Source organism: Phyllobates terribilis, unplaced genomic scaffold (assembly GCF_046119375.1).
Source record: "Phyllobates terribilis strain yellow unplaced genomic scaffold, ASM4611937v1 Scaffold_2__4_contigs__length_985480577, whole genome shotgun sequence".
In the NCBI taxonomy this organism is placed as follows: Eukaryota; Metazoa; Chordata; class Amphibia; order Anura; family Dendrobatidae; genus Phyllobates; species Phyllobates terribilis.
In genome coordinates this window covers 927,891,520-927,916,942 of record NW_027362762.1, presented here as the reverse complement: position 1 = coordinate 927,916,942, position 25,423 = coordinate 927,891,520, and the positions used below count along the sequence as shown (strand labels likewise).

General features: G+C 46.4%; 1 protein-coding gene across 2 annotated transcripts in view; it reads left to right on the top strand.

Annotated features, from left to right (window-relative positions):
- Positions 1-9,057: 9,057 nt before the first annotated feature.
- Positions 9,058-25,423, top strand: part of EVA1C (eva-1 homolog C) — a 96,018-nt gene continuing 79,652 nt past the window's right edge. For both annotated transcript variants that reach the window (XM_073668310.1, XM_073668309.1), the window contains exon 1: positions 9,058-9,626. In XM_073668310.1, the coding sequence (XP_073524411.1) occupies positions 9,509-9,626 (118 nt within the window). In that variant the 5' untranslated portion in view covers positions 9,058-9,508. The remainder of the gene's footprint in view (positions 9,627-25,423) is intronic.

The following is a 25,423-nucleotide window of genomic DNA, read 5'->3' as shown; positions in this document are numbered from 1 at the left end:
ACACTTTTCTTTGCCGCTCACACATTTCTCCCCCACACAGTCCCTTCACAATTTTCCCCCAAACTTTCCCCTTACACTTTCCCCAATACTGTCCCATCCAACTTCTCCCCCAATGTTATCTCTTCACACATTTCTTCACCCATATGGTCTCCTCACACTTTTCCCTCATATTGCCCCCTCACACTTTTCCCCTATACTCTCCCCTCACATGTTTCACCATAGTATACACATTTTTGTCCTGCATACTGTCCCCTCACATTTCTCCCACCATACTGTCTCCTCACACATTTCTCCTTTATAATGTCTCCTCATACTTTTCTCCTAGACTGCCCCCTCACACATTTCACCCCATACTGTCCTTTCACACTCTCCTCATCCTACCCCCTCACATCTCCCCCCCTATACTGCCACTCACCCCTAGCCCATACTCTCACACTTTTCTTCTCTATACTGTCTTCTCACCTTTTTCCCATTCCTACTGCACCCTCACACTTTTCCCTCATACTGTCCCATCACTCCTCCCTCATAATGTAACCTCACACTTTTCTCCCCTTACTGTCCCCTTACATTTCTTTCACCATACTGTCTACCCACACATTTCTCCCCCCATACTGTCTCTTGACACTTTTCACCCATACTGTCCCCTAACATCCCCTCCTCCCCCATACTGTCTCACTGTCCCATTAAAGCTCCTGTAACATACCTGGCGGCGTCCTTGCATGGTGGTCCATCTCCCACTGTGCAAGAGAGCGCACTTGATCTCCTGTCCAGCATGTCTCTCTGGCTTCCCTCCATGCTGTCTGTTTGTGTCTGTCTCTGCTGCTTAAGGGCGGCGCCCGATCACTTCCTGCCTTTTGTACCTGCTGTGGGCCACACCCCTTGTGCGTCCTCAGCCTATCGCTGTCTGTCTCTTGGTATATAGCTCAGCAGCTCCCTTCTATCCCTGCCTGAGCATATGTGTTTCTTTCAGTGTGTGCTTGCACTCTGAAGGTGCCAGGTCCCGTCTTTGTTTCCCTGTCCGCCTTTCCTGGAGGCTTGTTTCCAGGCCTGTCTGAACTAAGTCCTGTATGTTTCCTGCCTTGCGGTGTCAGCTCCCGTGTCTGAACTGTGTCCTGTATGTCTCCTGCTTTACGGTATTAGTTCCCGTGTCTGAACTAAGTCCTGTATGTCTCCTGCCTGGCGGTGTCAGCTCCCGTGTCTGAACTGTGTCCTGTATGTCTCCTGCTTTACGGTATTAGTTCCCGTGTCTGAACTAAGTCCTGTATTTCTCCTGCCTTGCGGTGTCAGCTCCCGTGTCTGAACTGTGTCCTGTATGTCTCCTGCTTTACGGTATTAGTTCCCGAGTCTGAACTAAGTCCTTTCTGTGTATCTTGTCTGTCCTGTCTGAACACGCTCCTTGCCTGTTCGTCCTGCCCCTCTGGGGGCAGTATTCCCAGACCCGCTCCTGTATCCCGCTGCAGTGTCGGTCTCCTCCGTACACTCAGTTCCAGTCTGAACTCTCTCCTATCCTTTACCTGTTTTGCCTCTATGCCCGTTCCCTTCCTTTTCCTGCAGAGTCTGAACTCGTACCTATCTCCTGCCTGTTGTCTCTGTACTCCCGTTTGTGAGTTTGTGGTCCACTCGCTACTTCACTGCAAGTACCCTGTGGGTGTCTGGCTCTGCCTTTCCCTTCCTGTCTGTTCAGTGTGAACAGAGCCCTGTCCTCCCTGCTCAGTCTTCTGCACTCTAGTTGTGCTTGCCTGTACCCCTCTGCCTGTATTGTTCCTGAATCCCGGTGTGTACTGGGTCCTATCCCGCCTGTGTTCCTACTTGCTAGTGCCTCCCTGTCTGCACTCTATCTGTGCTTACCTTTACCCCCCGGCCTGCATACCCGCCGGCCTGCATACCCGCCTGCCTGCATACCCGCCTGCCTGCATACCCGCCTGCCTGCATACCAGTCTGTTCCTGTATTTCTCTGTGTGGGTCAACAGCCGTGTCCGGGGTCTGTCCTGGAGTAGCACCTGGTCCCTCTGCTCGGTTCCTCCTTGGTGCACTGGCGTCGTATGCCGTCGTGCGACCCTGGTCGGATCGGGTGAATACTTAGTCACGCCCCTCCAGGCATACACTCTCCGGCACGGTCCAGTGGAATCACTACCAGTCACATGCACACGCCGCTCTAGCCCGGGCGTGTGCATAACAGCATGCTCAGGCCATGGTTCCCGTTGAGCCCCACGGCCTTCGCTCTCTGAGAAGTTTCCAGCGAAGACTTGCATTAAAATAAATAAATAAATTTTTTTTTCCCTTAGCTGAGTTCCAGGCGAATTACGCACCGTCCAGATGGATCTATCAGCTCTCGTTCCTGCGGATCCGCCACGTTACTATGGGGATCCAAGACAGTGTCGTGCATTTGTGGAGCAATGCATGCTACACTTTAAGGCCTACCCTCTTTATTTTCCTTCCGATTGGGCTAAAGTGGCCTTTATTATGTCTTACCTGGCGGGGGATGCCTTGGAATGGATCAACCCCCTATATGAGACACAGGATCCGATCCTCCGGGACCTAATGGCCTTCCTGGTGGCCTTTCTAATGGTCTTCGATGATCCTAACCCGGAGGCTCCTGCTGAAGCTTCACTTCCCAATATCCCGGAGCAGCCCCAATGGGTAATGTGTGTGGGTAGCGTAATAGTTCTCCAGCCCAATGAGACTACTGCCCACCCAGAATCCTCACAGGGTGACTACGCTTTCCGGAATACTTCTTCCAACCTCAAGAGGCAGTCCAGACGTGCTAGACTTAGAGGCAAGCAGTCACGCCTGGGTCTGTCCTCCCTGAGACCTCCTGAACCCTTCGGGGTGCTACCTGGTAACGAAAGGACAGAGACTCTCCTATACTCTGTACCTGATACCTCGCTCGCTTCGTCCAGTGAGTCCAACCTGGTGTACTCCGAAGCAGAGGTTACTCCCGAGTCTCTACACCCCTCCGACCAGGCAGAGGACCTCCAGTTGTGTTTAGAACCCTTCGGGGTGCCACCTGGTGGTGAATGGACAGAGACTTTCCTATACTCGGTACCCGATACCTCGCCTGCTTCCTCCAGTGAGTCCGACCTAGTGTTCTCCGAAGCAGAAGTTACTCCCGAGTCTCTACACCCCTCCGACCAGGCGGAGGACCTCCAGTTGTGTTTAGAACCCTTCGGGGTGCCACCTGGTGGTGAATGGACAGAGACTTTCCTATTTCCTGTACCTGATACCTCGCCTGCTTCCTCCAGTGAGTCCGACCTAGTGTTCTCCGAAGCAGAAGTTACTCCCGAGTCTCTACACCCCTCCGACCAGGCGGAGGACCTCCAGTTGTGTTTAGAACCCTTCGGGGTGCCACCTGGTGGTGAATGGACAGAGACTTTCCTATTTCCTGCACCTGATACCTCGCCTGCTTCCTCCAGTGAGTCCGACCTAGTGAACTCTGAAGCAGATGTTTTCTCTGAGCCTCAGTACTCTTCTGACCCGGCGGAGGACCTCCAGTTGTTTCCTGAATCCTCCGGGGTACCACCAGATAACAAAGAGACAGTGACTTTTCCTCATTATGTACCTGATAACCCGTCTATTTCTTCCTGTGAGCTTGACAAGATGTACCTCGAAGCAGAGATTACCCTAAAGTCTCTGTTCCCCTCCAACCCAGTGAACGACTGGTCCTCGAATTCCCTGCGGAAGATTCTGGCAGGCCTGAAGAAGAGGGGGCGTAAGGGGGAAGGTACTGTAACATACCTGGCGGCGTCCTTGCATGGTGGTCCATCTCCCACTGTGCAAGAGAGCGCACTTGATCTCCTGTCCAGCATGTCTCTCTGGCTTCCCTCCATGCTGTCTGTTTGTGTCTGTCTCTGCTGCTTAAGGGCGGCGCCCGATCACTTCCTGCCTTTTGTACCTGCTGTGGGCCACACCCCTTGTGCGTCCTCAGCCTATCGCTGTCTGTCTCTTGGTATATAGCTCAGCAGCTCCCTTCTATCCCTGCCTGAGCATATGTGTTTCTTTCAGTGTGTGCTTGCACTCTGAAGGTGCCAGGTCCCGTCTTTGTTTCCCTGTCCGCCTTTCCTGGAGGCTTGTTTCCAGGCCTGTCTGAACTAAGTCCTGTATGTTTCCTGCCTTGCGGTGTCAGCTCCCGTGTCTGAACTGTGTCCTGTATGTCTCCTGCTTTACGGTATTAGTTCCCGTGTCTGAACTAAGTCCTGTATGTCTCCTGCCTGGCGGTGTCAGCTCCCGTGTCTGAACTGTGTCCTGTATGTCTCCTGCTTTACGGTATTAGTTCCCGTGTCTGAACTAAGTCCTGTATTTCTCCTGCCTTGCGGTGTCAGCTCCCGTGTCTGAACTGTGTCCTGTATGTCTCCTGCTTTACGGTATTAGTTCCCGAGTCTGAACTAAGTCCTTTCTGTGTATCTTGTCTGTCCTGTCTGAACACGCTCCTTGCCTGTTCGTCCTGCCCCTCTGGGGGCAGTATTCCCAGACCCGCTCCTGTATCCCGCTGCAGTGTCGGTCTCCTCCGTACACTCAGTTCCAGTCTGAACTCTCTCCTATCCTTTACCTGTTTTGCCTCTATGCCCGTTCCCTTCCTTTTCCTGCAGAGTCTGAACTCGTACCTATCTCCTGCCTGTTGTCTCTGTACTCCCGTTTGTGAGTTTGTGGTCCACTCGCTACTTCACTGCAAGTACCCTGTGGGTGTCTGGCTCTGCCTTTCCCTTCCTGTCTGTTCAGTGTGAACAGAGCCCTGTCCTCCCTGCTCAGTCTTCTGCACTCTAGTTGTGCTTGCCTGTACCCCTCTGCCTGTATTGTTCCTGAATCCCGGTGTGTACTGGGTCCTATCCCGCCTGTGTTCCTACTTGCTAGTGCCTCCCTGTCTGCACTCTATCTGTGCTTACCTTTACCCCCCGGCCTGCATACCCGCCGGCCTGCATACCCGCCTGCCTGCATACCCGCCTGCCTGCATACCCGCCTGCCTGCATACCAGTCTGTTCCTGTATTTCTCTGTGTGGGTCAACAGCCGTGTCCGGGGTCTGTCCTGGAGTAGCACCTGGTCCCTCTGCTCGGTTCCTCCTTGGTGCACTGGCGTCGTATGCCGTCGTGCGACCCTGGTCGGATCGGGTGAATACTTAGTCACGCCCCTCCAGGCATACACTCTCCGGCACGGTCCAGTGGAATCACTACCAGTCACATGCACACGCCGCTCTAGCCCGGGCGTGTGCATAACAGCTCCTCTGTATCTTTGGCTCGATTGGAGCTCTATCCACGACTATAATCATCTTCTGCAGTGCAGGAGGTACGTCAGCAGCCTGACCAGGTTACCTCAGAATTGTCGGCGCTCAGGGTTTCAATTGTACTCGCTCGAGTACAATTGAATGCAGGTATCCGACTTTGTACATGTTCTCTCAGACAGCTGTCAGTTTGACAACTGGCTTGGAGAATGGCTGAATCCTACTCCGCGGGCATAAAACTGATGCCACCTGGGAGACACCTCAGGCCACCACATTAGGCAAGCCGACTACCCCTCCTGACTGTGCTCAGAGCAAATGCCCGCCTACCCCCCCAGTAAACCCCCTGCATAAACATTAATATGGAGTTGGTCCCTTTGCAGCTATAACAACTCAAACTATTCTGTCTCCATACAAGATTTTGGAGGAATTTTTGCCCATTTATCCAGAAAAGCATTTGTGAGGTCAGACACTGATGTTGGAGGTAACGCCCGAGTTCACAATCTTCGTCTTAGTTCATTCTAAAGGTGTTCGATTGGGTTGACCGATCAAGGTCTTCCATACCAAATTCCCCACCCATGCCTTTATGCATATGTTAGGAGATGAATATGACGCGCCCCTGGGCCTGTGTCGCGCTGCGTTGCGCACGCGGGAGCTTACCCGGAGCCGGATCTCTTGAGGGTTGTAGTCTCGTGGCGGTGATCCGGTCCGTGCCCAGGGAGTCAGACTAAGTGGCGCTGTATTAGCGGTAGATGTTGGACGACTACGCCACCCGTTGAGTACAGCTAAGGAGCTGCTGCTGCAGGGCAGACCGCTGAGGCCGGTGGTAGGATTGTGCAGCGTGATAGTATAACCCCCAACGGGAGGGGTATGGCCTCAGGGCAGCCGACGTGGATGATGGGGGTAGCAGGAACCACTCGGAGACGGTACGGTGTAGTTCAGGGTCTTTACTGGTGACAAAGATAGACCCTCCCGGAGTACTGGCTAGCGATTGGGGCCTGGTCAGTCCTTGAGCAGATGGGATCTCCCCTGGCCAGGCGGAGTTGTAGGCCTCCCAAACTAACGATACTCTTCCGGCTACCTTGCTAGAGGCGGGTATAAGTAGCCCACGTCCCTGAGTGTACCGTGTGGTGCTCACCCGTATGGCCGGTGACTCGGGGCCTTCTAGTAGCTTCCGCTCCACGACGGCGGTGCTGGTCCCACGCGTGTGACCGTGCCTTCGAGTTTCTGGGCCAGAGGACCTGAAATCCCCTGCCGGGCGGTTTCTGCTGCTGGGTAAAGATTAGTCCCCACAGCCTCGGACTCCGGGTCCGGTGATAGCTTCTCAGTCAGGGCGAGCTCTGCAGCTGCCAGCCCCTGACTCCTTATAGCACTGCTCCCACAGAGCTCCTGATGTTCTTTTCCTATATCTGCTGCTCTTCTCTGTCTCTACTTCTTCTCTACTCACCAACCCTGCCTCAGCCCTAGGTTTATATAGGGGAAGTTTTTCCCCTCCCAGGACTGGGCAGGAGGTGTGGCATGCATAAGATCCCTGACCAAGAGACCTCCCACCTGCTCTCAGACGTAATATCTCTATCACTGTGGCAACCAGACCCCTGGGGTGTCACAAATATACTACCAATGTTCCTCCTTGAAGAAACAAGTATACTGTTGTAATGTGAACTGTGATGTATAATGTAAATCGTGATGTGCATTAAAGATTTTAATAATATTGATAATGTGTGTAGTTTCACAGTAGGGATAGCAAGAGCTAATGTTTGGGACTAGCCCAGAGTCGGTAAGGATATGTTCTAGGGAAAGTGCCAATTTCCTGGTAGTGAGTCAGATAGGGCATGGAGTGCATAGAATGAGGACCTAAGGCAAAAAGTGAGCAGTGCCGCATTCTGGGATATTCATAAAGTGAGAGGAGACTGAAAGGAAGAGATAGCAAGATCCAGAGCAGTGACTGAGAGAGTGATTTTCCGGAGATGAGTCTCAGGAGAGTACGCCTAGCAGAAAGGCCCAGAGTTTATAACACTTGGAGGTGATGGGTTTAAACAGGACTGAGCACGCAGGATGAGTAAAGTGCCCCAGTTGGGAGTTCCAGTGCATCAGCATCAGAGGAGATAACTACCGGCCATATTTCACAGGTGAAAGAAGACGCGGAACCATGGTTTGAGCAAAGGACAGGACTGTAGTGTCGAGCTGGGTGGTAGTGAAAAACAGCGAATACAGAGGACAAGTAGAGAGAGTAAAGAGGAAATGGGAAGACAGAGAAAAGAAGGAAGGCAACTGTGTGGAAATATGCTTTGAGTTGTAAAGGAAATGTTTATAAGACTGTGTACCCGCTATCTCTTGTACATATTCCCTACCAAGTTCCTGTTCAGTAAACAGTTTATTTTTGATTGGTGGTCTCCTTCATTGAACTGTATCACATCTGGTCCTGGCAAACCAACATCATTGGCTACATACGGCCCGCACGGGCGTAGCACCCTCTCAGCACAAGTCCACACACCCAGCCAGAACCCCCCACCTTCAGGTAATGTACCAGAGACAAGAGACGAGTACCTTTCCCACGGCTACCGTGCCATGTTACACTTACTTGCTTTGTGCGCAGGGCACAGTTATGGGTAACAGAACAAAGCTTTGGCCCAAACTGTTCCCGTAAAGATGGAAGCTACAATTGTTCACAACTGTCTAGTACTGAAGCATTACAATTTTGCTTCACTGAAACTAAGAGGCCAAGGCTTAGAAGCAAGCCCATAGCATTATCCCTCCATCAAATTTTACAGTTCGCACAATGTAGTCACGTGGTTAACGTTTTCCGAGCTGTCACCAAATCCAGATTCGTCCATCAGATGCCAGACATAGAAGCGTGATCTGCTACTCCACAGAACATGTTTCCACTGCTCCAGAGTCCAGTGTTGGCAGCTTTACACCACTCCATCCAATGCCTGGCATTATACTTGGTGATGTAGAGTTTGCTTGCCACACTGTTTGACCTTGGAAAACAATGCCGTGAAGCTCCACTCCTGGGCACAGTTTTTGTGCTGATGAAGGAGGTCTGGACTCTGTAGTTATGGACTCAGCAGAGCGTTAGTGACTTTTCTGTAACTTTATGTGGTCTTCACTACGTGGCTGAGTTGATGCAATTCCTTCCATTTTTATTTAGGAGGGAAGAAATGTCATGAACGGACTTGTTACCCCAGTGGCTCCTATCACAGGACTGTGCTGGAATCAGGGAGCTCTGCGCCACCAGCCATTCTGTCACAGCATGGCGGGGGGGGGGGCAGGAGGTTATAGGAGGTTATGCACTGGGGGCAATGGTGACCAATGTTATACACCGATTGGCGAGGGGCCGGATGTTATACATCGGGAGATGATGGGGCCAGACGTTATTCACCGGGAGCGAGGGGCTGGATGTACTAAACTGGGGGCAATGGGACTGAAGGAAATTCCTGAATTCAGTACTTGAGGCGTGTGTCCCAATACTTGTCTCCATGTAGTGTACATACGGACCTTGATAAAACATTTGCTGCAACTTGGCTGGGAAATAAACAGTCTCCTCCCACAAAGACACTGGAAATGATGAACAATAATGTATGAAAAGTCTGTGGGGAAATTAAACAGCTTGAATCTTAGACACATTACATTGTGCAGCTCAAGTCGCCACATCCCGGGAATCCAGGATTCTTTATAACTTGTGAATATTCTGGGATCCCAGTAAGGGTCAGGATGATTTCCCAGTCGTCCTCCAGTGCAGAAATGGTATTACATTCTGATTGGCATGCATTTCCCAAAACCACAAATAACATATGAGTAGCAGCTTGCCACTAGATGGCTTCAGTCGCACATGTTCCCAAGCCCCATTGACTCCCAAACAGTAGAAGTTGTGTAAGTGGGAGGATATGTCTGGGTCACCAAACATTCCACGTGCAGCCGGAGCAGGGAGGGCTCCTCTGTTATTCCCCCTGATCACTGATGATGGCACAGACTACTGAAAAGGAAACTGGACCCTTTTACTGATACGCAACCGGCCCTGGGGCCAAGCACTTTTACGGCGCTCCTGTGCCCCTTTGGAGTACCTGGCTGCCCTCCTGGAATGATGTAAGAGCTACAAGGACACGTAAGAACAGATCCAGAAAGGGGGTGTGTGAAGGAAAGCACATAGTCAATGAGGAATGAGCCCTGAGTCACATTGTATATGAAGACCCCTGACAGCTCGGATCTACAGGTCCTTGAGACATGACCCCTTGTTTCCCAGGACTGGCTGGATAGAAGATCAGATCATGTGAGTCCCCAGGCAGGAGCTCCACATCATGATCAATCGAGATGGGAATGAAGGGAGACAGGTGAAGCCAGTGATACACACCAGCATTGCACTCTGCATCTTCTTGCTCTGGACCACGGAGGTCTCTGCCCTGGCGGACTTCTCAGGTGAGTCATCCCTAATGGAGCGACCTTGTGATGACGCAGAATATTATTAGGTTACGTTGTAACATTAATACCAGCTACGTTCCTTTCTATGTAACCAGCAGTAACTTTTGTTACAATTTCTGCTACAGTAGCTCTTCTGTAGGATTGGGCCAGACCGGCTAGCCTTCACTCTGTATGTGGCTCTGGGCGCCCATACCCCAGCTGACGATCCATCAGGTTTGCCAGGATCCATCATTTCATAAAAAATCCTGAACATCCAATATTTATTACGGACACATTGGAAAATCCTAATAAATTATTTAAAGGGGACAATTTTTTTTTAAGTGCATATATTTAAAAAAAATAAATAAATTTTTTGCAATTAGGTTTCATTCAAAAATTTTGCCCATTTGACTTCGGCAGGCTCTTTCTTTCCCAGAACATTCAACCTTGAAGTTGTCTTAAATCAGCTGAGAGGAGCACAGAAATAGTCAGATAAAAGAGTTGCAACCTCTCTTGTTGTACTGTTAGAATGAGCTCACTGACAGATTCTCAGTTAATTCATTCTGTAGCCAGCAATAGACAGTGCAATATGGAGGATGTATACAGCAAACGGTGCAAAATTGTTAATGAAACCCAATTGCAAAAAAAATAGTTCTTTAGCCCTAAATACAAGCAGGCAAAAAAAATAAAATTACCTTTATATATATATATATATAGACATGAGAAGTATTCACCATCACATGTAAAATGATGAGAATTAAGATAATAGAAACCTGTACAACTTTCCTCAGCTTTTTAAAAAAAAAAATCACTGAGGCATCAAATTATTTTATGGAGAGGGGAACAAAGTGCTCTATTTTTCCGGACTGTCCAGGAATTTCTGGATGATTGGCAAACCTGGTTGTCTTTCAGTTGGTAGATATTAGCCACTACCTGCCATAAAGCCTACCATTATAGAGATGCTCTGACCGAGTCATCTAGTTATCACAATTTGGCCAGAGGTCCTGAGGTCTTTACCCATTTTTCCTGCTTCTAATACAACTTTTAAAGCAATCAGTTCACTTGCTGCTTAATGGGGTTGTCTCATGACAGACTTATATGCCATATTGCATGATATAAATATCTAATAGATCCATGTCTCACCTATCTCAAAGAAGAGGGTCCCGACCAACTGGTGTCTGACCTCAGTGACAGTGACTCCCTTAGAAGAGAATGAGTAGAGGGTGTGGATATGTCTGTTCTGCGACAACCTCTCAAACCCTTCCCGACGACACATGCCGGATGCAGCTGTCAGGAGCAGACTCAGGAGCTGAGCCCGCTCCATACAAGGCAGGTGCCATCTGTGTTAGGGTGTTGGCACCCGTTCGATGGTCCCGTCAGTACTTACGTCCAAACCCCCCGCAAATCGGGTTTCTAGCTTATGCGCCGATGGGGCCATAGACAATCATGGTGCCGACAGAGTGAGCGTGCGCTTTGTCGTGCATCATTTTTGGCCGAAAAATTTTGAGAATTGCTGATAACTTGTTGAGTGGTGAAGGTCCGATCAATTCACAGACTGGGAAACTTTTATCTCCATTAGTATGGAACGGCAATGTGAATCCTCTACCTGCACTCCATTCATTCTCTGTGGGGCGGCTTAGTGCTGTACTCAACTGTTTCTGGCAGCTCCATAGAGAACAAGTACTGCAAAGCCTCCCGATGCCTGGAAATGCCATGTGTAACGTGCTAACATCTCCTAGCACTTTTTTGAACCATTTTCAAGCTTTTTAACATAAAGTGACCTCAACATATATGGCTATGGATAGGCAGAAAATGACCGGTGAAAACTAAAAGCCTGCGTAATAACACACTGCACTGATGGATTCTAGGCTGATGTTTTATTGAAATGTAAAAACATCCCAAAATTATCTATTTTTGGGGGCAGATGCCATCAGTGCCAGTATTTATCCAGAGGGGGTGTACATTGAAGAATCCATGGCTTTTTGACAAATGTCAGTCCAAAAATGATCACTTTTTGGTGAGTAGTAGCCGGTTTGTTGTTTGGAAAATTAAGAAATGATAGGTTTCTAACAAGTCTGTCAAAAAGCTGCTTTTTGAAGCAATTAACAAATTGACTTTTTTTTTAACAAGACAATCAAAATTATCCCTTTTTGGGATCAGCGACAGGTTTACTGTTTGGAAAAATAGCAAACAGTGTTTCTTTTTTAAGTCCAAAAATTATCCCTTTTGGCAGCTATTTCAGGTTTTATTAACCCTGCACAGAAGAAAGTTCCCAGCAGATGTACAGTATACTCTACTAATAGAAGACAATGGACAGGCTGGAGATGTTTTGCTATGATGGGACTGGCAAGCAGATGTCTGCTTGTATCAGGTCAGCACTGGCAGCAGCAGTACAGAATAGCTATAGAAGACGTTGTACAGGCATAAAATACGTGTCTAATCTTTTGGCAGCTGCAGCAACCACACAGTTAACAATATGATGGGACTGGCAAGGATATGTCCTGCTGTATAGGGACAGCATTTGAAACCCTGTCAAAAGTAGAATGGTATAACTATAGAAGACATTAAACAGGCAAGAATTGGGTGGGTATCTATCGTCAGTGGCAGGTGTAGCAACTGCACAGTATAGAATATGATGGAACCGGCGAGGAGATGTCCAGCCTGCACTGGCAGCAGCAGCACCAGGATAGTATAGCTATTGAAGACATCATGCAAGCCAGAGATGTGTGACCATCTATCGGCCATGGTAGGTGCCGCAACCACACAATATGGAATATGATGGGACTGGCAAGGAGATGTCCTGCTGTGTAGGGATACGACTATCAGCAATATTGAGAGAGCCCTGTGGGACCACCACCTTGGGATCCTAGTGGGGGAACATCACCTTGGATTTCTGTTTTGCTTATATAATTCTCCAGTAACCCATCCACCTGGACTGTGACTTAGAAGAAAAATCAAACGGTATGTTTTTATTGGTATCGCAAGGTAGCAATAAGCAGCCACCAGATAGCTCTGGCTCCCCATATATCTACAATGAAAACAAATGACTTGTTAATATCTAACATGACAAAACTTGAAATACTTGCACTGATTGTCCTTGCAGACATCAGTTGGCCGGTAGATCCTGCTGACCAGTGGCCTCCATCAACCTAGTATTAGGCTTAGTAGGAATTGTAGGTACATTAAAGAGGTGATGATTAAACATCCATATGGCAGCAGGTTTGGTTCTTGCCATGACTCAGAACATTCGTCTTCCTTGGAGATTGTACATTTGCAGTGGTGGGATTATTCTAGGGAATTCTTTCTTGGGTCATTGGTTTTTCCGCTCTGTGTCATCTGTACGATCAGATCTCTCCTTTAGCTATCTCCCTGCCTGCTCTTATCCCTCCCTGCACGTTCTCTAATCGCTTCCATGCCTGCTGCGAGGGAATGCATAAAACAACATTACGTTTGGCCTCCTTGGCCTTCCCTATCCTGCACAGTTACAAGTTCTCACACTCACAGCCAGCGCTCAGGAAGAAATCTTACAATGAGTTCTGGCTTTTCTTTTCCAGCTTTTCACTTTTCTCATTAACAATGGGAATTTAACACGGCGGCTAAATATAAAAATGTCTCAAATGATGTAGCTAGTGGCTACTTTCGACTTTCGGTGGGGTGGGAAGAGAAATATCAGAAATGTCTAGGCTTTGGTGCATTTGGAGGAAATTAAGAATTTTATAATGAGGAGTTTCCAGAGATGACAAAATTTACCTCCTTCAGCCTTGGTGTCCAATTATACTCACATTGTTAACTTTCTCCATGATATACATCTTAACAGAGTGGTTTAGTACTACTGTACTGTCCATGGAGGTCTAGAGTAGCTCAGTGGTTAACGCCAAGTGGTCTAGGGTTTGAACCAATATTTAAAGGGAAACTAAACTTGTACATCGCTCTTCTTGTGCCCAACAGATTAGCTAGTCAGCTCTTCTGTGTGGTTCTCAGGATCCCCTCCCTATGGGTCTTCTTCGTTGGATCCTCTTGTAGTGCTGCCCGCTCTACAAGTAAAAGTGCCCCTTCTTTGTGCCAGAGTGGATGGCACTGACAAGGGGCTCAACCCGGATAAGCAGGTAGATGGGTATCAGGGGAGATAAGTGGAGAAGACCCCATTTAATACTTTGCTATGGGGCCCATGCTCTCCTAGTACTGCCCTTGATTGATACCCTTTCTCTGCCAATCAATACATAGACTACAAAGGGGTCTGGCGTTTCTATCTAAATGAACAGTTATCCAGCCCGCACTACTGTTTTGCCTGCAGACTCCATATAAAATATTCACAGTCCTCTGTTCCCAAAAGAGCAGAAAATCAGGGGGAGGAGGGGGATGCAACTGCAGCTTCTCATTCAATCTTACTTATATTGACCAGTTTGTTTCATAGACAATTTTTAATTCACTGAATACTATATTTACTGGTCACCTCTCTATGTAAGAATGTTTTAATTTATTTTAATAACTTTTTTTTATCTTTTTTTTTAAACCTGCTATTCGTAGAAATAAAACCCTGCTAAGTGTTAATGATGTACTCTGGGAGTGGGTGTAATTAACTAAGGTCTGCGTGTTGTAACATTTCACTATAGATCTATAAAGAGCTTCAGTTATGTGCCGTGAAGCCATTTACCTGAGCGGTAATTTCATAGGGAAACCGTGTAAAAACATGTATGTGCTGGCAGTGATTGATGCAACGAGGAAACGTATTCTCAGCGCCAAGTTCTAAGTATTCATAAATAACTAACTGAGGTGTTCTAAGTGTTTGTTCACATTGGGTTTGGTTCACATGTCAGAAGCTCCATCCAGGCTTCCATCTGAAGTCCTGAAAAACGGGATTTGGGTATAACCCCAGACCGGCCATTGACTTGTAATGAGGCAGATGGAGTCACTGTGTGTTCTCTCTGGCCTCCGTTTTGGCAATGTCCATCTTTCTGAGGTGGGCTCATTAACATGGTCAACCACGCTTTTGTGCCCACCTAAAAGAGGTAAACACTGCCAAAATTCGAAGCCAGCGCTGGATCATGGGAGGGTGAGTAATGAACAATTTGTTTTTTTTTAACCATCTGCAGCCGGAGTTCAGGGGTTTTCTGAAACCAAAAAACTCCTTTAAGCTAGCTCCTTTTTTCCTATTAGATAGACAAAGTAGGGGGCTGGCTTTGCTATTTAAAAGTACAGTTATCCAGCCCCCTTTACACACAGCTCGGGACACATGTCAACCCAGGATACAATGTACTGCTTTGGGCACAAACTGGAAAAGGATTTGCCAGGGCCCAGGATCAAAGGTTAAAGATCAAGAAGCGTATAAAACATGAAGTATAGTTTTAATCTATTAATCCTTAATTTTTAGCACATTTGAGAACATTTTTTTTGCACTGGATACCCCCTTTAATTATTATGGGGTTGTTGTATGGTTCTATTAGTTTGCTATCGTTCCTAACCATCCCGGATTCAGCGGGACTGTCCCACTAACCCGGGAAGTCAGGACTGTGTCCCGACATCCACTCACTCTGAGCGATATCTTCTCTCTGGCCGTCTTCATTGCTCTGTAGCTTCTCCTCCTCTGGGGCGGGGGCTGCATTTCACTACTCGGCAAACACATTGAATTAAATAAACAATTCTTCTCTTTTCTTGAGATCTGATCTCACCAGGATTCGAACTCCCAACCTGTAACATTAGAAGAAGCAGCAAAAGCTGCGAGCCACAGTCTACACTAACAGCTATAGGAGAATTTTCTCTACTTGAATGTGCATTATAGGCTCTGAACTCAAAGGCAGATTGTACTGGTACATAGAGCTATATCATATATAACATTGCATTTCTATGTCCCTGTACACTAGAGGGAAAATAAAACTCAGATTGTTTTCTTCCTATAAAATTGCTAAAAAAAAACAATGAAAAACAATTACAACAATGTCCTTTTTTAAGTGCTTTAAAAAATAAAGATCCCAAATCAGCAAATAACAGACATATTTGATGTCAATGTAATCGTTACAACCCGTCCAACAAAATGATCAGATTATTTGCGGTGATCAGTGCATGGCATAAAAAAATGCGTGATTGATTTTTTTTTTTCTCTAGGCCTTGTTCAAATGTAGCGTAAATGCTGCGTTTTTTTTTCTACTGCTTTCTATCTGCACGGTTTCAGTAAGTGTCCACACCAGATGACGCGATAATAATCTTCTCTGTGTTTTGCTGCAGATTTGAAGCAGTGTTTTAATGTTTTTTTTTTAATAACAGAAAAACTTTGATTCTGCACTTAAAAAATGCAACAGTGGTTTTTAACATTCATTTTTTCACGCTCTACATAGAAGCTTATAAAGAGCCTGTTCATTTGTAGCATAAATATTGCATTTTTTCTGCAGCTTTTTTTGCACACAAATTCTGCTGCTGCTAACTGTCCGATCAAATCGGATGTTATTTCATGTAAACTACGCCAACTGTACGTCTAAAGACGCTGCTGAACTCTGCGGTTTTGAGGCTTCTTTTTCTCTGAAGGCTTCATCGTGGAGCCTGAAAACAATGCATGTAAAAAACTGCAGTTACTCTTTTATGTGCAGAATCAAAATTTTTCTGTACTGTAAAAAACACATCAAAAATGCTCCTTCAAATCTGCACTAATGCATAAAATAACAGGGAAAATGCATAAAAAATGCAGCAAAAATGCAATAGCCAGAGAAGATTGTTATTGCTTAGTTTGGTACGGACACCTGCAGAAAACAAAAAACTATGTGTGAACATAGCCTTACAGACACAAAAAAGCAAGGTGTCATATCGTGAAGTTACATAAAGATGAGAAAGTTCTGGCAGCTCCGACTGTGAATGAAGGAACAAAAAATAAATCCACAGGTCCCAACTAGAGATGAGCAGGATGCACAGATGACGCCGCACCAGCTTTGGGTGATCAAAGGCCGCCGGGGACAACGGAAGGTTAGAGATTCGTGGCCTCCTGTCCAGCTGCCCGGTACCACTGAACTAGATACTGGACCGGAGTCCCATGAATCAATCTGCTCATCTCTAGTCCCAACCATCACGGATACAATGGACAGTCCTGGATCTGGGGCTACGCCCTGTATTACCGGTCATCTGCTGAAGGTCCCTCACCACCACAGCCCCCTCTAACATCTCCTCTTGCCTCTTGTCCCTCTTTCTGTTCTGTAAGAGTTGTGAGATATGAGTTTGGGCAGTGTATGACTTTACTGTTCTTGGCAGTGTACTGCACTAATGGTCTGAGCAGTACATAGCACAAGTGGTATGTGTTACAAGCACGCCGCTAGGTTCAGATAGGGTGAGACAGGTTTCATGAATTCTTTGGAATCCTGGGAGAACCGTTACTCAGGGCGACCATAGGCTGCAGCTTCTCTCAGGCACACGATAGATTCAATTGCTGACCAGACACATCTGACAAGAGTCTTTTTCAACAGTTTAACAGTGGAATTTAATCTGAAGCACGGCCAGTACAATTCAGGGATATTACAGCAACAATCTTTATTACAGTACAGTCTGAGTGTCTTGAGCAACCGGCTTCCGTAACAATACAATAGTTTATTCACAAGGCACAGTATTACAGTCTCTCCAGTAGCATCATTCAGTATAAATTAGATCTCTTAGCAGCACACTTCTATGCATACACAACCACAGTCTTTTCTTTCTAAAGGACACAACAGTACACATCATTCTTTATCCTGCATGGAGATGGAGGGGGGGAGGATTTGATGAGGGAGATGATCCCTGTGACACAATTCCTTCCAGTCCTTATCTTCCTGCCCGATGATAGACTTCCTGATCTAACAGTGCAGGGTATCTGACCTGTGTTGAGCTTCACCCTGGATTTGAATCCTGTTCTCTTTCCTGCACTTTTGTGAGATACAGATAACACACCACCTTTCTCTTCGGCTTCAGTCAGACAGTAAACAACTTCCCCACAATCCCCCTGGGGCTCTGCTAAAACACTCCCCTTCTCCTGTGACTGTGTTAACCCATCTAGTTGCTGGATGCTTCTGGAGCACAACACTTCCTGTCTCCTGTGCTTGTGTTACTTCTAATAGTTGCTGAATGCTTTTAAAGCAACAGCACTACTTCTGCATGTCACACTCTGCAACGGCACTACTTCTGCATCTCACATATGGACAGTGTGTGGCGCTATTGTTCTGGACTGTAACACCTGGTCTGGACCGAGTATGGCACTATCAGTCTGGACAGTGTATGGGTTTATTAATCTAGGCAATACAGATAGTTTTTTGTGGTTACAACCTTTTAGGAGACTTCCATAAAATGGCCAAACCTTTCAGACTCCCGGAATAGTTGTAAAATATATTGGACACTTCCAAAACATCCCTGTAGCACTTTCAGAAGGTTTCTTTTGCATCACTATGGGGCATGGAGGGGTTGGAGAATGGCTGTGTTACGGAAGAGGCACATTTTTAAAAATGGGGTTGTGACTATGATCCTGTATCTCCAAGAGAAGATGCTATAAAATTCACCAGTATTGTGTTCTTAGGGCAGCAGGGATTGTCTACAAATATCTGAAGGGACATCACAGTGTAGAGGGATCATCTCTATTCTCATTTGCACATGGAAACATGAGAAGCAATGGAATGAGAATGAAAGGGAGAAGATACAGATTAGATATTAGAAAAACTTTTTGACAGTGAGGATGATCAATGAGTGGAACAGGCGGGCCACAAGAGGTGGTGAGTTCTCCTTGAATGGAAGTCTTCATACAGAGGCTGGACAGACATCTGTCTGAGATGGTTTAGTGAATTCTGTATTTAGCAGGAGGTTGGACATGATGACCCTGGAGGTCTCTTCCAACTCTAACATTATATGATTATATGATTGGGTTTGGGTGCAGTGGCGTAATACCGACCCTATAATGTGACTGCATTATGGCCATATGATGCAAGCCTAAGTTTGTCTTATTTTAGGGACGCCATTCCTAGTTTTAAAGACCACCAACCTAGCATTACCCTTTGACTTGGCCAGCAATCCTCACTCCCCCAAAAGTGGATCTTCTTAATGTACAAAGGAATTATACAATCCTATTTATATGGTTTAGATTGTGAGGCAATAATGAGTTAAATAACTAATAAACACACATGAAATGTGATTCTAATCCTCGCTCGGTCAATATGACCACATTAGTCACAGTATCTGCACCAACAACAAAGGCGTCTCAGATATTTGGAGACGATGTGCTGGCCGCAAGTACCGCGCTCGGATGAAATAACACCTTGGGTAGGGAGTAGGATAAACTGGTCCCATTACACTGTCCGTTTACTGTGCTATGAGGGTCAAACAGCAAACCCGGAAGATGGGAATTATCCGGTCAGCTAAATACCTGCTTATAGTTCTCTTTTAGGTGCGTACTGGTTATCAGAAATTTACTTATCAACATAAATCAAGTTTTTATTTATTTATTTTTTTTAAATTGGTGGCGCTGTTTTTAATTTATTGTGAGCAAACTTAAAAAAATTGCAGTTTTCTCATCAGCTACTGGAGTAGACACAATAGGTTAATACTTTGTTTTCTCTGAAGTTCACTTTTTAGCTTTGCTGTATAGACTAGGACAGATCCAGCAGAGTCATCTCATTATTTTTATTTTATATATATATATATATATATATATATATATATATATATATATATATATATATAGTACAAACCAAAAGTTTGTACATTCACACTGAAGGCATCAAAACTATGAATTAACACATGTGGAATTATATACTTAACAAAAAAGTGTGAAACAACTGAAAATATGTCTTATATTCTAGGTTCTTCAAAGTAGCCACCTTTTGCTTTGATGACTGCTTTGCACACTCTTGACATTCTCTTGATGAGCTTCAAGAGGTAGTCACTGGAAATGGTCTTCCAACAATCTTGAAGGAGTTCCCAGAGATGCTTAGCACTTGTTGGCCCTTTTGCCTTCACTCTGCGGTCCAGCTCACCCCAAACCATCTCGATTGGGGTTCAGGTCTGGTGACTGTGGAGGCCAAGTCATCTGGCGTAGCACCCCATCATTCTCCTTCTTGGTCAAATAACCTTTACACAGCCTGGAGGTATGTTTGGGGTCATGGTCCTGTTGAAAAATAAATGATGGTCCAACTAAACGCAAACCGGATGGAATAGCATGCTGCTGCAAGATGCAGTGGTAGCCATGCTGGTTCAGTATGCCTTCAATTTTGAATAAATCCCCAACAGTGTCACCAGCAAAGCATCCCCACACCATCACACCTCCTCCTCCATGCTTCACGGTGGGAACCAGGCATGTAGAGTCCATCCGTTCACCTTTTCTGCGTCGCACAAAGACACGGTGGTTGGAACCAAAGATCTCAAATTTGGACTCATCAGTGCAAAGCACAGATTTCCACTGATCCAATGTCCATTCCTTGTGTTCTTTAGCCCAAACTTTTCTCTTCTGCTTGTTGCCTGTCCTTAGCAGTGGTTTCCTAGCAGCTATTTTACCATGAAGGCCTGTTGCACAAAGTCTCCTCTTAACAGTTGTTGTAGAGATGTGTCTGCTGCTCGAACTCTGTGTGGCATTGACCTGGTCTCTAATCTGAGCTGCTGTTAACCTTTGATTTCTGAGGCTGGTGACTCGGATAAACTTATCCTCAGAAGCAGAGGTGACTCTTGGTCTTCCTTTCCTGGGGCGGTCCTCATGTGAGCCAGTTTCTTTGTAGCGCTTGATGGTTTTTTGCAACTGCACTTGGGGACACTTTCAAAGTTTGCCCAATTTTTCGCACTGACTGACTTTCATTTCTTAAAGTAATGATGGCCACTCGTTTTTCTTTACTTAGCTGCTTTTTTCTTGCCATAATACAAATTCTAACAGTCTATTCAGTAAGACTATCAGCTGTGTATCCTCCAGAATTCTGCGCAACACAACTGATGGTCCCAACCCCATTTATAAGGCAAGAAATCCCACTTATTAAACCTGACAGGGTACACCTGTGAAGTGAAAACCATTTCCGGTGACTACCTCTTGAAGCTCATCAAGAGAATGCCAAGAGTGTGCAAAGCAGTCATCAAAGCAAAAGGTGGCTACTTTGAAGAACCTAGAATATAAGACATATTTTCAGTTGTTTCACACTTTTTTGTTAAGTATGTAATTCCACATGTGTTAATTCATAGTTTTGATGCCTTCAGTGTGAATGTACAATTTTCATAGTCATGAAAATACAGAAAAATCTTTAAATGAGAAGGTGTGTCCATACTTTTGGTCTGTACTGTATACAAAAGTTTAGCACTTATACTGTCCTAGAGAATCATGTTTCCAGGTAATTTTTGCCGTACAATGAACTCCGTAAAAACAAAACCTAAAATGACTGTCACAGAGTTGCATTTTTTTCACTATTTCATCCCTGGCATTTACTTCTCACAGCAGTGATCAGTGCTTGTTCTGATTGGTGCTGTTAACCCCTTATAGTTCACTGGAAATAAGCCTTCACCATGACATGATCTTGCCCCTATAATGTGTTCACAGGGTGTCGATGAAGGTCTCCACAAGGGGCAGGTGACCTCATAGGTACACCCCTGGTATCTGCTACTAACAGCAGCAACCAGAGATAGTTCAGATTGCTTCTGTTAACCCCTTAAAGTCCACTTGCAATCAACCACCCCCCACAGTGACATGATCTTACCCCTGTGATGTGATCGCATGGTGCTGATGAAGGTATCTGTCGTTGTCTAGTCTAGTGTTGCAATTTAAAGAGCAAGTGATCAAAGCTTTAAGTCCCAACAGGGAGACTAAAAAGTAATGTACAGAGTAAAAAAAAAAAGATTTAAAAAATATTAAAATAAAAAACATAAAAATTCAAATCATTCCATTTTTTTCCAAGTTAAGAGTAAAGAACTTAAGAGAATAAAAAAATGAAAATATTCGGCATTACAGTATCCATAAAAGTCTGATCTATGAAAAAATCAAAATGTTTAATGTGGCGCCCCTGAGGGTTCGACCGCCACAGGGATGCTGCACTTCTTTAATGGAGTGTAGTGTTCCACCTCTGAAGTAAGAACAGTGTGATGGTCAGGACCCAACCTCCACATCCAACACCACACTTCTCCCACCAGAGGGGGCTATTACGCACCAGCCGCTGCCCCTACTGGAGTTGGGAGACAGGGGAACCAAGAGATAGGGGAACCAAATTAGTGGGTGAGGGTGGAGGACTCACATTTTTGTGACACTTAATAATTGATATATAATACACAGCCATTTTGTGGCTTGGTCCCTTTTTTTGATGGTTCTTTGACTGTTCTTATCGTGACCTCCCTCCCTGAGCGTGGATCCTGTGTGGACCTGCAGAGGATGGAGGCACGGCCCTTGAACCCCGGCCTTGGGTCAAGGGGCAGGTTCGAGTTAACATATGTCTCAACCCGGTCAAGGACCATGACCAAGAAGGCCCGGAGCTTAGGAGTGTAGCTTCACCGCAAATGGATCCCGGGGAGGATGCAGACGGAGCGGCATACGCCACCTGTCCTCGCCATGCTGATATATTCAGAGGGATTCTGGCTGCAAGAGGGGTACCGGCCCCCAACACCTGACCTTGCTACTCTACGTCCTGGTCAGGGAAGCCCGGTAGGCCCTGAGGATCCCACCGGGTAACGGAAGGAGCGGAGCTGCCAACTGTACCCTTTTTCTGAGAGAAGTTCAGAGGGAGACCCGGCCTTTCTACACACACACAGACAGGAAAGGACCCGGTCTGAAGTTTAGGAACACTCTGGTGCGGGGTCCTGATTTAACACTTGACTTACTTGGAGGTTGTCGGACCCCCGTTCCTAGTGACCGCAGAACTCCGCGAGGAGCAGGGAGAAGCCTTGCAGCTGTACTCTTCACCGTTAGTGAAAAACCCTGGAAGTTAACCCCTATGGCCTCCGGACTCTTATTCTGCACTACACCGCACTACGCAGCACCAGACCTCCTAGACTACTACCCCCTCCATCCTTTGTCTCTGCCCTGAGGCCCTGCTCCACCTGTGGGGAGTAGTAACAACGACGGCTGCCACAACATCCCACCTCAGAGGACTGCAGCAGCGCTGGTGGCCTTCACCAGGTACCACAGGTGGCATAGTCAATAGCAACCACTCAACCCTGATAGCCTATTACATCCTTTTTTTAATGTGACGGCCCTGGGCACGGAGCGGGTCCGGGCCACGGCTGCACCCCATCTACCACACAGGACCCGGCTCCGAGTCCCCCATCTCCCAGGGTAGGGCTTCCAGTGTACGTCACATTTAACCCATTGAGTAAACATTGCAAAGAAAACATAATGTAAAAGCCAAAATTGACGGGTGTTGGTCGTGAAATCTCGCAAAAAAAAAAAGCAATAAAAAGTTATCAAAATGTCATATGTAACCCAAAATTATATATTTAAAAAAGGAAAAACAGGACCTCATACAGTTCTATGGACAGAAAAAAATTAAAAAGCTAAAGAAAAATAGCGACAGAAACTAAATATTTTTTTACGACGTTCACAATTTTTTAAGTCATTAAAATAGTAAAAATAGAAGTTTGGTATCACCGTAATCATACTTATCTGGGGAATTATGTTACTCTGTCGTTTTTGCCACACATCGAACGTCATAAAAAATTAAACCAAACAGAGAATGTCGAAATTACGATCTTTTCACTATTTTACCAAAACTGAAAATTTTTCCACACTTTTCAGTACCTTATATGGTAAACTAAATGGTGTCACTCAAAACCGCAACTCGTTCTGCAAAAAACAAGCGCTCATCCTGCTATGTTTACCAAGAAATAAAAAAAATAAGTTATGGCTACTGGAAAAAGAGGAAGAAAAAAACAGAAGAGCAAAGACGAAAAATTGGTGATTAAAAGGGTTGTCCGGGGCTGTAATATTGATGGCTTATCCTTACGGTAGGTCATCAATGTCTGATTGGTGCGGGTGTGACACCTGGCAGCCCAGCCGATCAGCTCATCCTGGTGTCAGCTGCAGCTGGAAGTGCTCAGTTGCGGAACTGTATGGCACAGCTCCGTCTACTGTATAGTGGCTGCGGCTGGGTACTGCACATCCCCCCTTATTCAAATTAATAGGGTCTGGATGTGCAGTACCCGGCCGCGGCTGCTATTCTGTCGCCAAACTGTGCAGCTCCTCAACTGAGCTGTTCTGGCCGCCGCCGACACCGGGAACAGCTGATTGGTGTGGGTGCCAGGTGTCGCACCCCCACCGATCAGACATTGATGACCTACCTAAGGCTAGGACATCAATGGTAAAGTCTTGGACAACCCCTTTAAGTGGTTAAATGGGTTTTCATCTTTGGACATTCCCTACAAGGGCCCCATGACAATAATATGATCACAAAGTTTCCCACTGCTGCGATCCCCAGCAATCAGCAGCAATCTGTCGGGAAACCTGGCAGTAAAGGTACAATTTCCCTGCAGCGCCTCCACAGGAGAAATAAAACATTACACCATGCCCATTCATATCAATAAATTGTCGGAATAATGGATAGGTCCTCCAGAAGGAGAGAGACACTTCTATAGTCTCTCTTCCCTCTTGCTGAGAGGTATAATAGTTTTCTAAACTGGACCTACTTTGATAAAAGAAAAATATTCCATGCCGAATTATTGGTGTTTGGTAATCCTACAAAAAACAAGTTACCACCTGGAGTATAACATGACCTCCGTAAGCTCCAGCAATGTGATCCGTCATCCATCTAGTGCGTAATAACAACTTGTTCTACCTAATTGACTGTGGTTAATGGCTTTCTATAAGGAAATGTTACCAGGAGGCCGATCACTGGATGTCAGATGGATGCATACCAGAGGAGACATGGGTGCTTCAGAGCCAAGAGATAATCGAGATCAGACCCAATCTCTCCACAAAATACATACTTCTCACTCCGAGTTTTCTAGAGGGGGAGGATAATACGCGATGGTGGAATTCCTCTCACGATTCATAAATCATCCCTTCTAGAACAGTGTCAGCAAACGGGGAAAGATGGAGACTATGGACATGGCGCCGAATGTGTCCATTTCTAAAAAGGTTTATAGAAAACATGCAAAGTACGGTATACAGGTGTTACTGTTGTGATGCTCTAATCCTCCACTTTGCCCCGAAGTGCCAGCAAACCGCATTACTTCATGTATGAGAATTAAGTATACTTCTTCCACGCACTCACTATCCGTCACTCACTACTTTCTTAGAATTTATAAAGGGAATAGTTTGTGGACAGCGATATGTATATTTATATGGTTGTTTCCTATTTTGTTTAAAAAAGATTGTAGGCAGAAGATCTATTGATCCAATGACATAGCATGGGGGAGGAGGAGGAGGAGGATGAGGAGGAGGGCCGCATGGGCACTAAATTCTATGGGGACGTAATGTAGCACCCCGAGGGCTCGGCTGCTACAGGGGTATTGCACCTCGATCCAGAGGTGTGGTATTCCACTCCCGGGTAAGGATGGAGGGTGGGACTGAGCTCAGTTAGCTGCATGCACTACACTCATCCCATTTCCGGGGGACAGAACAACGGTACTCCCACCAGATAGATGTGCAGGTACGACAGCGTCTGTCCCTGGCTGGAGTGGGAGGGGGGGAGGGACATCCCAGTAGTGTAGGAGCAGTCAGGGGAGGGACTCTGGGCATAGGAGGAGCCCATGGTTGCATTGTGACCTGGGCTCGGGTGTCAGAGGGAGTATATAAGGTGGGCACCATCTTAAGACAGGGTCTGTTCAGCCTGGAGGAGTGGAGAGAGGAGCTCAGCCAGAGAGGGCTGAGGGGGAGCTGTGGCTCCGTCTGGGCCCAGCTCCAGAGCCAGGCCTGAAGCAAA